The sequence below is a fragment of the Zea mays genome, chromosome 3 (assembly GCF_902167145.1).
Source record: "Zea mays cultivar B73 chromosome 3, Zm-B73-REFERENCE-NAM-5.0, whole genome shotgun sequence".
Lineage (NCBI taxonomy): Eukaryota > Viridiplantae > Streptophyta > Magnoliopsida > Poales > Poaceae > Zea > Zea mays.
This window is the reverse complement of record NC_050098.1, coordinates 15,286,212-15,302,085: the sequence shown is the minus strand read 5'-3', so window position 1 is coordinate 15,302,085 and position 15,874 is coordinate 15,286,212. Positions and strand designations below refer to the sequence as shown.

General features: G+C 46.1%; 3 protein-coding genes across 4 annotated transcripts; 1 reads left to right on the top strand and 2 right to left on the bottom strand.

The window, feature by feature from the left end:
* Positions 1-3,974: 3,974 nt before the first annotated feature.
* Positions 3,975-5,054, bottom strand: LOC100381790 (uncharacterized). The gene has a single exon (NM_001174589.1). The coding sequence runs from the start codon at positions 4,869-4,871 to the stop codon at positions 4,338-4,340; it is 534 nt and encodes a 177-aa protein (NP_001168060.1). The 5' UTR covers positions 4,872-5,054; the 3' UTR covers positions 3,975-4,337.
* A 6,035-nt stretch (positions 5,055-11,089) lies between these two features.
* Positions 11,090-12,050, top strand: LOC109944797 (cold and drought-regulated protein CORA). Its single transcript, NM_001398786.1, has 2 exons — positions 11,090-11,457; positions 11,564-12,050. The coding sequence occupies exons 1-2, from the start codon at positions 11,166-11,168 to the stop codon at positions 11,704-11,706; spliced, it is 435 nt and encodes a 144-aa protein (NP_001385715.1). The 5' UTR covers positions 11,090-11,165; the 3' UTR covers positions 11,707-12,050.
* A 643-nt stretch (positions 12,051-12,693) lies between these two features.
* On the bottom strand, positions 12,694-15,325 carry LOC103639241 (protein REVEILLE 8-like). 2 transcript variants are annotated; one of them, NM_001398783.1, is made up of 8 exons: positions 14,794-15,322; positions 14,549-14,606; positions 14,126-14,405; positions 13,945-14,016; positions 13,711-13,860; positions 13,459-13,580; positions 13,277-13,336; positions 12,712-13,182 (listed from the first exon to the last, which is right to left on the bottom strand). In NM_001398783.1, exons 1-8 carry the CDS (start codon positions 14,931-14,933, stop codon positions 13,129-13,131), a joined length of 936 nt encoding a protein of 311 aa, NP_001385712.1. In that variant the 5' UTR covers positions 14,934-15,322; the 3' UTR covers positions 12,712-13,128. The 2 variants fall into 2 exon arrangements, with proteins under 2 accessions (XP_035822451.1, NP_001385712.1); XM_035966558.1 differs by having other exon boundaries at positions 12,694-13,182; positions 13,711-14,030; positions 14,059-14,405; positions 14,794-15,325.
* Positions 15,326-15,874: the final 549 nt, after the last annotated feature.

Here is a 15,874-nt window from a genome sequence, read left to right as displayed (position 1 = left end):
TAAATGCTTTATTTCCTCCATAAATTTAGGATCGCTGCAACAACCATGCAACTAGACTCGTAAGGACCATTTTATGATATATACTGTTACTAAATATGCTACCCTATGTAGATAATTATGCAATTCGGTATACTGCGTAAAAATCTGTTACCAGCTGCATGCACACGACTTTATGATGAAAATAATGTGCAATGAAAGGAAATGAATTGCACGCATAGAAACAAAAAATCGTATTTAATGTTTTATTTCCTTGATAAATATAGGATCCCTCCAACAGCCATGCAGCTAAACACATTAGATCTAGTTTATGATATATATTGATACAAATTATACTACATGGTGTAGCTATTTATGCAATTCGTTACACTGCGTAAAAAATCTGGCATGTTGTTCGCTGGTGGACGCATCTTCGGGTTAGAGCGTAATAACCTTAAGTTTTGAACATAAAATCCTTCAATTATAAGCGTAAATACCGAGCCAATGTGAGAGGTTGATAGCTCTAGTAGGTTGTTATTACGATCCTATTTTATGGCAAATCCAAAAAACATGGCAGCCGCATGCATGCGGTTATAAAGATCCAAAAATTATGGCAAAATGCATGCATGAGTCAAACACGTTCCCTTGCATGCGCGTAAATTTAGGAAAGATATATGTGGCGGTTTCTATTTTAAATGCTTTATTTTCTCCATAAATTTAGGATCGCTGCAACAGCCATGCAGCTAGACTCGTAATGACCATTTTATGATATATACTGAAACTAAATATGCCACACTGTGTAGATAATTATGTAATTCAGTATACTGCATAAAAATCTGTTACCAACTGCATGCATACGAATTTATGATGGAAAGAATATGCAATGAAAGGAAATGAATTGCATGAATAGAAACAAAAAATCGCATTTAATGTTTTATTTTCTTCGTAAACATAGGATCCCTCCAACAGCCATGCAGCTAAACGCATAAGAACTAGTTTATGATATATACTGATACAAATTATATTACACGGTGTAGGTATTTATGCAATTCGTTACACTGCATAAAAAATCTGGCATGTTGTTCACTGGTGGACGCATCTCCGGGTGGAGCGTAAAAACCTTAAGTTTTGAGCATAAAATCCCTCAATTATAAGCGTAAATACTGAGTCAATATGAGAGGTTGATAGCTCTAGTAGGTTGTTATTACTATCCAATTTTTATGATAGATCCGAAAACATGGCAGTCGCATGCATGCGGTTTCTATTTTTATACAGATCCAAAAATTATGGCAAAAATCGTGGAGTTTCCATTGCATGCGCGCAAATTACGAACAACATAAATCAAGAAATTGCCTTTCCAATGTGCATGGAGTAAACTGATATACGAACTCCGTGTTTAAGCATAAAATCGTACAATTTTTGGCGTAAATAATACATGGGGTAGGCATAAAACACAATAATCGAAAAGAAAACTGCGTCGGGTCGAAAGATGTCACGCGCGATCATCGCTGCGCGCATCTCGGGCCTTCCATGACGCCGCTCGCTCGAACATCGTGCCTCATGCATCACCGTCGCTACTCGCACGTCGACGGGCGTCGCTTGCTCGCCGGCCTTGGAAGTGCCGCCTCCTCGGGACCTCAGGGACGCCGCCGCTTGCCCGCACAAGGCCCCGCTGTCGCTCGCCCTCTGGATCGGGGAGACACCGCCACCGACCTGGGAACCGCCGCCACTACTCCGGATCGAGGAACCTCTGCCACCGTGCGTCGAGGTTATGGAGTTGCGTCCACCGGCTGGGGGTCCACCGCCGCGCACGCTCTGGGGCAACCGCCGTCGTCGCACGCGGCGTCGCTAATGAATCGGGGTGGAGCGTAAAAAACTGAACCCTAGCACTCCGGGTCCTGTTTTATAGACGTCCGGTTGTGGTCCGGCTCGACCGGATTGCACCGTCTGACCTGGGCTTCCTCTAGTTATTGGAAGCCCAAGGCTCCTAATATATAAGCTATATATATATAAGAGCCCTGGGCTCTATCTAATTAGAGAAAGCCCTGACCCTCACTTAATCGGTCGACCTAACATCATCTTTATACTTTGTTGTACATAAGTTTACGTTTATTTTGCTATAACACCATCGTATAAATCGGATCACACTATCCAACCTTCCCGACGACGGCTGTTTGCAAGAAAAATAGGGTTTCAGTGGCGGCAGTTTTACCTCCACTCACGCCGCCGTCGCCTCCGAACCCCATTCCCCGATCCAGACAACCACTCCGCCCAGATCCGGATCCACCTAGCGCAGCACGACCGTGGCTACCGGATCTCACAGCCTCTGCTTCTGCTTTCCTTTATGCAGGCGTCGGGGAGGGAGGGAGCTGTCGAGCAACGGGTCACCGCCGGTGGTGGATGACGCCGGCGTCCAGGCCATGACTGTACTATGGAAGCGGCCGTTCCGGACGATTCGGCACAACAAGATCCGCACGGCGCAGGGCGTCCGCGACCGCCGAATGCAGCTCTCGGTCGGGGTCACGCGAGAGTTCTTCGCGCTGCAGGACCGCCTCGGGTTTAACAAGGCCAGTAGTCCAAGCCGGGAGGTGGTGGTGCGGTTGGAGGGGGCGATGCAGACTCCCGGTATAGCTTCATGGCGATCACAACGGAGGAGGAGGAGGAAGTGGGGGAGAGGGGTGGAGGAGGAGACGAGGTGGATTCAGCGGCCGCGGTGATGCCGAGGCGGTTGTCGCCGAGGGCAGGAGCGAGCCCCACGGAACGCGACGCCCGGTGGGGTGACACCAGCTCGTACGACGCTAAGAAGGTGGGTTTGTCTCCCTTTCATTTTTGATGCTTTTGAAATGTCACGGGTATTGGGGTTGGGAATTCAGATTTTTTTGGTGACATAATGCTAGATGTGATGCTGATCTGGTATTTCGATAAAAGAGAGCGTGAATTCTCCAGTAGTAATATGTGACACCGAGGGCTACTATAAACTAGGCTAATCACCATTTGTTGTTTTGACACGTTCAAAGGTGTGAATGTTTGATACCTTTTGTAACACCCCAGGTGTTTATATGCCGCTCGATAACAAGTACGGATTTAAGCACGTAATCAGTGGATAGAACGGATGTTAAATTTTAAACATCTTCGTCGATCGCGATTTTTATATCGCATCGGTGTCATCTGCCGCGAGTGCGACGTCGTTTATTTTTATCCATCCGGGCTTTTCCGAATTTTTCGCAATGTTCGGAACATAGTCGTTCCAAAAATTGGTGCGTCCGATGATTATTTAAAATTCATCGCTCGCACGAATACGAATTCGGAAGCTCGATTTATTCGGATAATTTTTATCCCGGGTAAATTAATTTGAACTCGGCGGCTAAAATACTCGGTGCAAAATAATCCGAATCGTGCGTCGTCTGAGTGAAATCGTGTGCGAGGATATAATTTAATTTATTCCTCGGCACGCTGTTTGGCGACGAAATCGCGTATACATTTGCGGCTCTGGTTTCGGCTAATCACGCGGAGTAGATTAAAATACCAAAGCCGAACTCGTTGCAAATTGGTCCGTTTACATCGTGACCAGAACAGTCACGAAAATTACCCAACAAGATTTGGAGAGAACCATCTCAACTATGTTTTGGTGACGGATAAATTTTAATCTGAGTTTGACCAAACCGATGTTGTCCTAAATATTGAATATTTGGATAGCAGGCGAAATTCATTTAGGTTCAACTAAATAAAACCGTGTCACAATTACTGTCTACTTCATATACATCGCTAAAAGAATCGTGATCCGAAATATCTACGATTTTCGGAAAAAAAATAAAGAAAGAAATTAAAAAAAAAATCTTCTCAACTCTATCTACTGCCGCACCCTGATTTTTTTTCTCTCACGCACGTTCCTATCTGTCCGGTTGCCGCTCAGCCTGAAGGGAAAACAAAAATCTCACGCATGCTTCTTATCCCCTATGCGTTCCTATCTTCTTCCTCCTCCAAGCTTCTGCAATTCCCAGCGTGCGCCGCTCAAGACCCATGGAAAAATCCCGCACGCTCCTATCCTCAGTCACCGCTCAAGCACCGTTTAAATTGGCCGCTGCTTCCATCCCCTGCCCTCTGCTCTAGCTCGTCGCGCGTCCAGAAATTCCAACGTCGTGGAGCCCTGCACGCCGCAGTCCTCTAGCCCTCCCTGCCCCAGCTCAAGCCGCGGTCGTGCCGTTGTTCTTCGTGTCCAGCACCACCAAATCACTGCTGTCGTTCTCTGCAACTTCGGCACAACGTCGTTCTCACTCGCCCGCACCATGACCTTCTCGCGGTCTGGTTCATCACTGTCCGAAGGCTCGTTTGGACGGAGCTCCTCAGCCGTCGCGCCCTCTTTACCCATTGAGCCGTGTGTTGTCGCGTTCACCTCGTTGTGTCGTCATGGACTTATCGACGTACTGCTGTGGTTCCTGGATCGCGCTCGTCTCAACTCGAACAAGTCGTACTGCCATCACCGTCATCAAATGGAAATCGTCGCGCTGGCACGTTGATATCATCGATCGTCGTTCTCGTCTACGCCAAGTCCCAAGCCGTGAAGACAGAGCTAGCAGCATGATGTTCGTGTGGCACCTGCCAAGCGTTCGACAAATTGTTTGTATTGGAAAATCATTACCAATCTCGCGGATTCGAGTCAGGCTGATTATGGTGCTCGTCGTCGATTCATCGGTATTGTCCTGATCGTCGCGCGAGCGCTCTGGCTGCGGGCTGTTCCTTCGCGGCGGACTCAGCCTCGCCTTGCTGCCTACAACGTCATCGTCTCCGGCTCTTTTGCTAATATGTGCCATCAACCGCCGTCGTTCTTGTGATTTCAAATCGATTTGATCTTGGTAAGTTAAATTATTATTCCTATTAGTTGGACTGACGAACATAGTGAGTAGATATCGTAATTGTCAGTATCGATTTGGTCGCAAACACGATCGACAAATCAACATTAATTATTTGATATATATGTTAGGTTGAGGTTGTCGATTATGCGGAGCGTGCATGGTTATATGTAGATGTCACGTGTGGTTGTATTGATAAACATATATGAGATGTTTAGGCGAGCTGATGACGTAAAATATAGGCTTAGTATTTTTATCGGCTAGTTGATAGATTTTCTAGTGATATTATGTCAATTTGGTTAATTGAAGTAATCCAATTTATACGATACCGTTACGATTACGTGTTTGTTGTAAGCACGCTACATTTGTGTGCTGATTTGTTAGTTAGTGTTTTATACAAGTTAATTGAAGCAAGTAATGACCCTAAGTTCTATAAGTCCGTTGGGGTAGGTTTTAGGAGAGGAAAATGCTTATACATAGTTTACTGTTGTGTGCGGTTAGACTTGAGTCCGATTAAGTTAGAATGCCATAGCTATAGTTTTAATGTGATATCGACATCCAGTATTTTCATACTAGATTTGCGATGTCTTGCTATAGGTGTTTAATTTGCTAGCGCGTAGCACTATTTAGGTTTGGAATATTCCGATCTATATGCATTCATGTGCATAATGCATTCATTCAGGTACGTGAGTTAACCACGCGATGCGAAGAACCAGAACTGAGCCGACCACAAGACGGTGCTGATGAACGAAACTGGAGATGGACAGACGAAACAAGTATCAGGACAAAGGATGGTCGTCAAGTGATCGACGCCTAACAAACACTAACCTAGTGTTACCCAGGCAAGCCCCGGTGCATGCAACCCCTTTCCTTGTGTTTTAAATACTTTTCGCACACTTAAGTCTAGTGAAATGTGCATTAGGTTCATAGGAGTTACTTGAAACCCTTTGATGCATTGCTTTCCTTGATATCCATACCTTTATAGATACTTCTGTGAAGTATCAAAATATGATTTACAAAAATGCTTAGCCTTGCTTAGATCTTGTGGATAGAGGTTGTCCTCAATTTAACCATGGAGAGGAGGACTTCTACCTGCAAGAATATTTTCATTTGGAGCAATAGTGGGATCTTACTGCAAAGTTCCCCGTGATGCTCTTTCATCCTAAGGAACAGACACAATCCTAAGGATGGAAATGCTTAAATTGAGACTTGGGTTAGGAACAGGTGATGGTCTACCCAGGTTGGTTAAGGATTAACGCGTATGTAGGCGTGCTGACCGAGGACCCTTTAACTGGTCACATGCCTCGTCATGGGTAAGCCTTGCCTCGGGCAGACTAAGGCCAGAATAAGATAACACGAAATGGGCGTGGAGCGGTGGCGAGAGTAGCGTGTACCCTCCGTGGCAAGAGGCTGGACGGTGGTGTATCTGTGCTCTCGGTTTGCGTGAACCTGATCTGGTCTTAAGAACCCCGGTGGCGGGTTGACATATGCAAGGGTTAAGTGCTACATATGTCGTGTGATTGGAGATCCTCAGCTGAGTATAATCGATTCGGATCGCCGTACCTTCGCGGTTATGAAGACTTGGTCACTTCCCTGCAACCTAAAGTCAGGATGTGAACACTATGGATAAAAAATGATGTTGTATTGATGAGATGTTGAAATTAGACTAGATGCAAATAGAGTCTATTAATACTTAATATGGCGTTAAAAGATTGAAAGTAAGGACTCACTTTAGTAAGCTACTTCTGCAAAAGTATAAGTTGATTTTTGCTAAAGCCTCTCCTTGACTCCTATTTATCCAGCATACCCTTGAGAGTCTTTTCCTTAGTCGGGTAAGACTTGCTGAGTAATTCCATACTCAGGGTTTTATTCCCTGTTGTTTTTCAGGTCCTAACTTTGTGATGTTGTTGATGGTGTTAAGTGCCGGTGGGCTCGGCCTTCTTATAAGTTTAAGTAACTCCCTTATACTTCTTATTGAGGATGGTCATTTGAGCTAGCATATATTTCAAACTTATAATCACTCCGATAAAATAATGTAAAATTTTTGTAACTTGTAAAATTTGGTAATAATATTTCCGCTGCAAAAATATTGGTGTGTGTGATCTGTGTTACTTAATCCCGCGGTTCTGGTTGTAAGTGGTTTATCCGATGTCCTTGGGACAATCGGACGGATCCTGTTAAGTTATTTAGTGCACATGCATAGCTATCTGAGGTCTTTGAGACAAGTACAGGTGCATGTGGGCCCAATAACTTGGGAGGTTCTGCCACACCTTTAGGTTGTTTTAAATGGCAAGTAAGATAATACAGTTAATGTTAGTGCTTATGTTTTTTTTGTCTGAGACCAGAATCGACTTCTGTAGTTCTATCCTTGTGGGTTGTTATTGCATTGCAAAATGTATTAAACATAATTATTGTGTGTATGTGCGCGTGCGTGTGTTGTTATAGGTGGCTTCTTTTGCTCGAGACAACAAAATTCATGAAGCTACACGAACAATCTTGTTAGTAATTCTGCGACAGGTAGGGTCCTTGTTTATTTTTCTTGAAGGGGAAAATAACCATTGCTTATTACTACCTCCTGATTTACACCTTTTGTGTAGTGTACCTGAGAATGTAGACTTTACCATAAATCTTCCAACTCTACACTGCAATTAATAATGCATCGTCGAGTTTATGTGGTATACAAAGAAAATCAACAATTTACATCGTTTGTGCTGCTCGATGTCTCACAACATTTGACTATAAGAAAGAACCATGATTTGAAGTTGTTTTTGCATCCGAAATTCAAGTTCAGTATGTAATTAAAAAAAGAATGATCTGGATATGGATGTACTGTCTGTATAATTGATGATGATAGATGAGTAATTCTTTATGAATCAATTAAGTATTTGAGTGTATAATTGATGCAAACTTTGTTTTTGTAAATATTGGATGGTGTTCGAAAGTCAGGGCAATATTATGCTTACAAAGTGTACTTTTAGCAAGTTATTATAGTACACAGTTTTGAGTGGAGTGTGGAAATTTGTGTGGGTGAACATGTATTAAAGAGAAACTTTTAGAATTTGTGGATCAATTCCTTCCATTTTTCTTATGATATTGTACATGATCGTTTTATCATATTCAAGTCATTCACTGACAATTCTTCACAACAATGCTTGCTTGATTTTTTCACAAAAGCATTTTTGTGGATGAGCACAACAATGTGGTTGGCCATGAGTCGAAATACAACAGTATGATTCTATTCTGCTATGCAAATCTATTTAATTTATGTGATTGCTAATGTTGTTAAGGCCTTAAGCGTAATAGCACTAGTGTTTATGTTGTCGCTTTTATGAAGGAGGCATGTTACTTGTTTTTACACTTTCTGCATAATTTTGCAAAAAATTCTTAAATGATCATTTTTCTTAATTTCGTATCAGCTTTTATATTGTGGTATTCCTTCACGTGTGACATGGTTGTACAAAGAGTTTTGTCTCTGCTTCTTTATGCTAGTGAGTATCAAATATGATGATTTTTTTGTTCTGATAATATAGAATGATAATGGTTCGTGCTATGAAATGGTTAGATGATATCATTCCAGATGCACCTTATGCCATAACTGTACAATTCTTATTATTGTTTTGGTTCCAGGTGATGACCCAGTTGGGGTGACGGCTCTGCTGGTCAGAAACATGATGCAAATTAGGGTGTCCCTTCATTCTACAAGGTTTGTTTTGTTTTCCTGGGTGTTCCGTAACTTTTTCCTTGTATAATGTTCTAATTCTTTGTTGAATGGGTATGGGGGTTTTATGGGTGCTGGATGGTGTTGTGGGATGAGATCCTTTAGATTATGCTATGTAAGAAATTTGATTTGATTTTGATTGAGAACCAATACCTGCGAATAGGTGATATGCAACTTTGTTGGTTAACAAACACTTGTTATATATGATTTATGTTGCTGGCATCATCTATCCACAAGCAATTGAAGCTTGTGTTCTAGCTGGAATAGCTTTCTTCGTTGCTCATCATGCATTATATAACATATTGTAATGGTTTGCATTATCATGATATTAGATATTTTATTTTATCTTCTGTCTGAAATGCTAGCAACATAATGGTTTATTATATACTTGAGCAGCTACTATGCACTTTCATTTCCTCTATGTATTTCCTGGTGTGGCATTTGGTACTTACTTTGCAATTTATAGCAGAAATAGAATCGAGGGTATCCATGGAGATGCATGTAGCTGAACTCAGTCAAGTTTCTATCCATTGTGTGTGTGCGTGCTTATTTGGGCATCGTGTCCTTCCTTTTCATGGGGTAAACAGGAAACATTGGGCTTTAAAATTTTTGTATGGCTCGATTGTGGTACTAGAAATGTATAATAATTGTTCTAAAGAAATGCTAGAGGATAAAGAAGTAAGTTACTAAAGTTTTGGACTGTATTCTTTCATTTTCATCTCACTTACCTATTTCTTTCAGAAATCATAAAAGCATATGGAGGAACTATGTATAGGCTACAAAGAAGCACTACAAAGAAGCATAAGAAGCATTTTTATAGCAGAAGCCAAGTGTTCTCATGATTTTTGTTTTTTTCAATTGTGTTTTCTGTTATTGGTTCAGCATGCACATATATTGACATGATTTATGGCATGACATCTGCCATCTTTGTCATATTTATGACATCGTTCTTGATTGATGTGTGCGACATGAATGATGGACCTTTTTAACATCCTAACCATCATTGTGTTGCTCATTATCGTATTTTGTATATCATTTATGGGTTCACGGATATGAAACGACAGGTTTCTTATTTTTGAGATCTGAACCATGTGTTGCCTTTTGGTTGTTACATAATAAATGGTCCAGTCTATGTGTTTTACGTTCAAAAACTTCTATGCAACATGCACGGAAACTAACGATAAACATGCGCGATTTAAACTTTGTAATTCGTTACGAAACAGATCAACGATTTATGCTAAAATTCACACCCATTTATGCTATTTTGGATCACATTTTACGCAAAAATCCGCCCGAGCCAGAACTCGCACACGATCGGACACGCGCGATTTTTACGGCGTATTTTTTGGGCCACATTCGTCGCTATAAAACAAATTTACGATTACACTAAAATTTGTACTCATTTACGTTGTTTTGGTTCACGTTTTACGCAAAAATTCGTCCGAGCCAGAACCCGCGCACGATCGGACGCACGCGATTTTTACGCTGTAATTTTTGGGTCCCATTCGTCATTACGAAACATATCTATGATTTACGCTAAAATTCATATCCATTTACGCTGTTTTGGTTCACGTTTTACGCAAAAATTCGCCTGATCTAGAACCCGCGCACGATCGGAAGCGCGCGATTTTTACGCCGTAATGTTTGGGCCCATTCGTCGTTATGAAACAGATCTACGATTTACGCTAAAATTCGTACTCATTTACGCTGGTTTGGTTCACGTTTTACGCTAAAATCTGCATGAGCCAAATCCGTGCACGATCGGATGCACGCCTACCTGCGCGTAGATATAACTGGCTGGGGCTTCCATTAGCTCGTCTATATATATATATATATATATATATATATATATATATATATATATATATATATATATATATATATATATATAATCTATATTTTATAAAACTATATACATATTTTAAAACATGGGTTATTGCGTTCTTGCTCCCACTTTGATTCCAATTATGATTTTGCCCATGCTTTTCAAACTTTGTGATATTTTGCCCCTACTTTTCTCAGATGAAGCTGAAAATTACCCCTGTTTTGTGAATTTACCCCACTTTCCTCCGCAAAGTAAGGGTAACTTTCAGCTTTAACTAAGAAAAGTAGAAGCAAAATTATAAAGTTTGAAAAGTAGAGGCAAAATCATAATTGGGAATCAAAGTGTGGGGGCATGCAAGAACACGATAGTCCCTTTAAAACAATGCTGAGATATATAAATATTTGATTTAGGATAAATGTAACACACGATACGCGGAGGGAGGGGGTAATAAAAACTCCAAACATGCAACGGGGACGAGACGTGCCAGGTGTGCGGTTCTGTGGCCGTGGAATGTTAACCGTGAAATATGGCAAGCATCTCGCGCCTTTGCGTTTGGGCAAGAGAATTGGAATGGAATCCAATACGCGGCCACCTGATATGAACGAAGCTCCTTGAAGCATATTGCATGAGGTCGGGAGTGATACGTGTGCGGATTCGCCGCACCACGAAAGGCATTATAAATTCGGGGCAGCCAGCCTCCCTCGTTGCAGCAGCAGCGGCGGCGGCCAGCGGAGGAGGGCACAGGCAGCAGCTAACATCCCTCACTCTCGGTACCTGACCTGACCACGAGAGCAACATGGGCGGAGGACACGACATGCACGGGCAGCACTACGGCCACAACGGCGGCGTGAAGGGCTTCGTGTCCAACCTCGTCCACGGCGGCGGCGGCCATGGCCATGGAAGCGGCTACGGCCATGGCCATGGAAACGGCTACGGCCATGGGAATGGCGGCTACGGCGGCGGCCACGGGTACCCTCCTCCCGCCGCCGCCGGCGCGTACCCTCATCCGCACGGCGCGTACCCTCACCCGCACGGCGGCCACGGGTACCCTCCTCCCGCCACCTACCCCGCGCACTCGGCGCACTACGGTACGTGAGCCGTTTCTGAATCCTGTGACCTTTTGCCGTTTGTTATTTGACGTTTCCGCGGCCGGCCGCGCGCGGTTTGTTATCCTGGCTGCGTTGCGTTGCCCAGGGCACACGGGGTCGTACCACACCAGCCACAACAGCTACGGCGGCGGCGGCGGCCACCACGGCATCTACGGCGGCGGCAAGCACGGCGCGTTCGGCGGCGGCAACCGCAAGAGCGGCGGCGGCAAGTTCAACAAGTGGAAGTGAAGCGACCGAAACGAATCAAAACAACACCCTCAGTCTCGCTTCGCACACGTGCACCCGCACACGAATCCTAGTGCTACATAATAAAGTGCAAGCAGGCAGGAGGCGTACGTGTGCGAGTGAGTGCTGCTGCTGCGGCGACCGTGTGACCGTAGTCGTTATTTGTGTGTACGGAATAAAGTGGTGAGCGCTGAGACGTGCGTGTCAGCCTAGTAATAACTAAAATAATGGCCGTGTTCACGTAACGTGCTCGCCGTATGTACCATCGTGTGTACCGGCCGTACGTATGTACAAGCCGAGTGCAATAATACAGTACTATGTGTATTATTAAATCTCATGCTTTGAAATTGCTTCTCTCTCTATCTCTCTCTTTTTGAGGAAAACACCTTGAAATTGCTTTGTTCGGTTAATCCCGTTACCCATAGATTGGATGAGATTGAAAAAAAATAAGAAGAAGATTAACTTGCTTGAGATTTAAACTCATCCGATCCCACTCAATCCACATGGATTGTGAGCTAACCGAACAAGCCCTAAGTGGGTACTTTTGGGTTTTGGCAACCAAATCAGCCCCAGCATCCAGTCCGCGACAAATTAGTTCGGCTCATGATAGGAGATCTTCGCCGAATGCCCGACGCTTTTTTGTGTGCTGATGACCTGAATCAGTGAAGCGACAACACATGCCTTTTTTTCAACTGCAGCTACAGGGCCTCTGTTTTCTCTTCGTTCAGCTTGAGCTTGATTGCCCTCCCGACAGGGCCAGGACCTGAACAAGGCTTTGATGCAGTTCGCAGTGTAGCCGGCAGGCATCCAGCCCGCGTGCGTGATTCTGATCGAGAAATACGGCACGTGTTGAATGCGGGCTGGACTGGAGTCGATCAAGCTCGCCGAACGAGTTTGGTGTGAAAAATGTGCGCAAATTGATTCATTGTTTGTTCTGGCACATGCCTGTTCAGTTCAGACGTGGATCCTTGTGCCAAAAACAAATTCAGATGACCAGACACACACACCTTGCTTGTATCGGATAATCTCGTAGGTTCCATCTGAACAGACAACACGAATTTTACCTAAAAAAGAAGAAGAAACAGAAAGAAAAGACGCTAGAAGGACGTGTGTACTACTCCACTCCTTAACAATCGGTACATGGGAGTAATTGGTAAACGTAAGTATTCTTTATGGATTAATTAGGCTTTTATCTAGATACGGCAAAAGAATTTGTTAAGGCCTGCTCTGCTATATATATAGTCTGTCATCCAGAAAAACCAGGCACATCGGTGTCTGTCTAACCCATCTATTCTGCTCCGTTTCAGCCTCCTCGTGCCTTGTTTGTCGAACAAACAACTGGAGGAAAAAAACGTCCGTCCATCCGTGCGTGTTAGCTGCAGGCTGCAGCTCCCACTTGCCAGCTTGTCTCAAGGTGTTTGCGCTCTACAACTGGCCAGACAGGGCTCTTGTCGGATCATACGTCGACAGCAGCCTTCTCTGTCGAGAGAAGATGAAGATCGGAGCAAGCAGAGTGAGCTAAAAGGAAGCTTCAGGTTCAGCCAGAGAACCAGAAGAGCGCTCTGTGTCTTACCACAGGCTCGAACTGGGGCGCCAACAGGTTGTTCTCGAGGTTCAGCAGCACCAGCAGGACCTGCAGGAGTCAGGAGACGGTTTCGGTCCAGCTCAACGACAGGAGGAAGACGCGTGAAACGCGAGACAGACGCGAGGAAGGAGGGGTCAGAGGCTCAGCAGCGCTGAGCTGCTGCTACTCACTGTCTTGGCTGTGATGTCGTCCATCTCCTTCAGCTTCTGCAGGTGGGCTTCCACCGGGACCGGCGCGTCCGCGTCGAACATGTCGCCGACGAACCTGTACACATGCGCAAACGGCATGTCCTCTGCCGAAGGAGGGGGCACACCAGCTCACGGTTTATTTTCTGAAGCGGTCGTGCTGTTCCACTTTCACACCGGCTCGCGTTGGGTTCGCGGAGGAAGGTTTTGGTGGTCGGGAGGTGTTTGTGTACGTACCGGGTGACAACGGGAGCTCGATCTGCTGTTGGTCCTCCACGACGCCCATCGCCGACGCTTCACTTGCGCTGCCGCCGCCGCCGCCACCGCCGCCAGCCCAGTCTATGCTGGTGCCGCTCAAGCTCGGCGCCCCGATGAAGCGGTTGCCACCTGAACCAGCACGAACCAACTCGGTTATTTTCTCCACCAAGGTTTTGGCTGCCGGAATCGAGATCCGTCGCCAGGCAAAATTACCGGCGGCGAATGCCGCTGCTGCTGCCCCTGTAACCGAAGCGCGTGCCCACTCCAAGTCCAAGCCTTGCATCCCTGGAAAATAGAAACGTTCAGAAACAGCGTGAGAACCACCGCTATGAGTTCCGGAAAAAAAATGCAGAGTTGACACTTGGACTTGACACACAGAAAAGAAGGTACTTGCCGCCGCCGCTGCTGGCCGCGGGGACGACGACACTCGGGCTGCTCCAGCCGATGGAACCGTGATGGGCGACGGCGTCGGGCTCGGCCAGACCTGGCATGCCGACCGGCGCGCAAGTAGGTTGCCGGCCGTGCAGCAGCGGCATGGCGGCCGCGCTGCTACCACCGGCCACCGAGCTCTGCTGCTGTATGGCGAAGTGGCGCCTCGGGTACATCGGCGGCAGCCCGGCGGCCAGCCCAAGCTTCTGGACCTTGAGGAAGTACTTCTGCGCGTGGCTCCGTATCTGCGGCACGCATTGTGTCGTGTTGATTCAGAGCTGAGTTTCAGTTCTTGGACAAATACAAGTACAGTTCTTGGACAAATACAACTACGAACGCGCGCGCACACGCACACACATCTGTGATCAGCAACTACAAGATTCGGTACCTGGACTGTCGTCTTGGTGCCGACATGCTCCTCGATCTTCTTCCAGTCGCGTCCAAACCTAAGAAGAGAAAACAGATAACTTAATGACCATCAAGTCCACTCATCATGTCCTGCGTTCATCACTGGGAAAAAAAGGCGACGTGCAGCGAAACAATTCCAGACTTGTTCAGAGATGAAGCTCCGAACAACCAGAAAGGCTCCTAGCTGCTGCACGTGTCTGTTCCTCGACCGCGACCGCGACTCACATGAGCAGCGCGTCGACGAAGCGGGCGTGCTCCTCGGTGCTCCACCGCTCGCGGGGCTTGGTGATGGTGTAGGGCTTCCTCGCCTTCTTCCCGGGCATCTCGCAGCCCCCGCCGTCCGTGGACGAGTAATCCCTCTCCATGGACCAGCTCAGCTCAGCTCAGCTGATGCCTGATGGGAACGGGGTCGTCGTCCCCCGAAGCACGGCCTGCAGGCATATATAATACAGTACGCGAGAGGAGAAAAGGCACAGGATCCATCTGGAGTTGGGGGGAGTCGGGACAGCAAGCTGACTAGCTAGCTCAGGTTCAGTCACCATTCGCCCCCCTGCAGACACGCGCATCGGCCGGCGGCCGGCGGTGGTAGTTGAGGGCTTGAGGCACGAGCGGAAATGGCCGTGTGCTGTCGTCTGTGCGGAGCCGCGCGCCGGCGCGCGCCTAAGATTTAGGCGGAGGGCGAGGCCGGGCGAGACGACAGAGCGGCGAGCGCCTAGCGCCTAGCGCGGTTGGTCGTTGGTTGATTGGTTTGGCGGTCGGCAGTTGCATGGAAGTGGCAAGGGCTGGCGGAGTGGCCTTCGCGCCGCTTCACGAGGCAGGCGCCGGGCTGGTGCAAGTGCCAGCTGGCCGCGTTGCGTCGGAGCGGGACGTGTCCTCCTCGTGGAGTTGTGGCCTCGTGGGAGAGCGAAATGTGCGGGGTGACTTGGTGAGTACGGCCACGCTGGCCCTTTCCTGTTCGGGTAAGTGGATACGACGGTAGGTATAGGATATGTTACAACTAGGCAGATGGTTTCCTCCTCTCTTCGTGAAATGTCAGGCGTATGGGACACGTCCATGCGCATGTAGTCTTTTTTTTAAAGATTTAAGCTTATTTCATCACAACCGGAATCTTAGGTAGCCAGCCTACTTTCTAGTAGTCTAGGAATAGTCACAGAGTGATAAGAAAAAGATATTTTTAGAGCATTTCTTAACAAAAAAAATTTTAAAAAAACGTTGGCCATGTCTCTTTCTTTTTTAAATTAGTGTCTCCACCGGTAAGGGGTCAAAGGAAGTGTTGTAGTGAACTACTCGTCATAACATTTTCTTT

Coding starts and splice junctions, on each gene's coding strand:
- LOC100381790 (NM_001174589.1), bottom strand. CDS start 4,871: ATGTTCGTCAGTCCAACTAATAGGAATAATAATTTAACTTACCAAGAT.
- LOC109944797 (NM_001398786.1), top strand. CDS start 11,166: ATGGGCGGAGGACACGACATGCACGGGCAGCACTACGGCCACAACGGC. Junction 11,458..11,563: donor CGCGCACTCGGCGCACTACG/GTACGTGAGCCG, acceptor TGCGTTGCCCAG/GGCACACGGGGTCGTACCAC.
- LOC103639241 (XM_035966558.1), bottom strand. CDS start 14,933: ATGGAGAGGGATTACTCGTCCACGGACGGCGGGGGCTGCGAGATGCCC. Junction 14,607..14,793: donor TTCGTCGACGCGCTGCTCAT/GTGAGTCGCGGT, acceptor TTCTCTTCTTAG/GTTTGGACGCGACTGGAAGA. Junction 14,031..14,058: donor TTTTTTTTCCGGAACTCATA/GCGGTGGTTCTC, acceptor TGTTTCTGAACG/TTTCTATTTTCCAGGGATGC.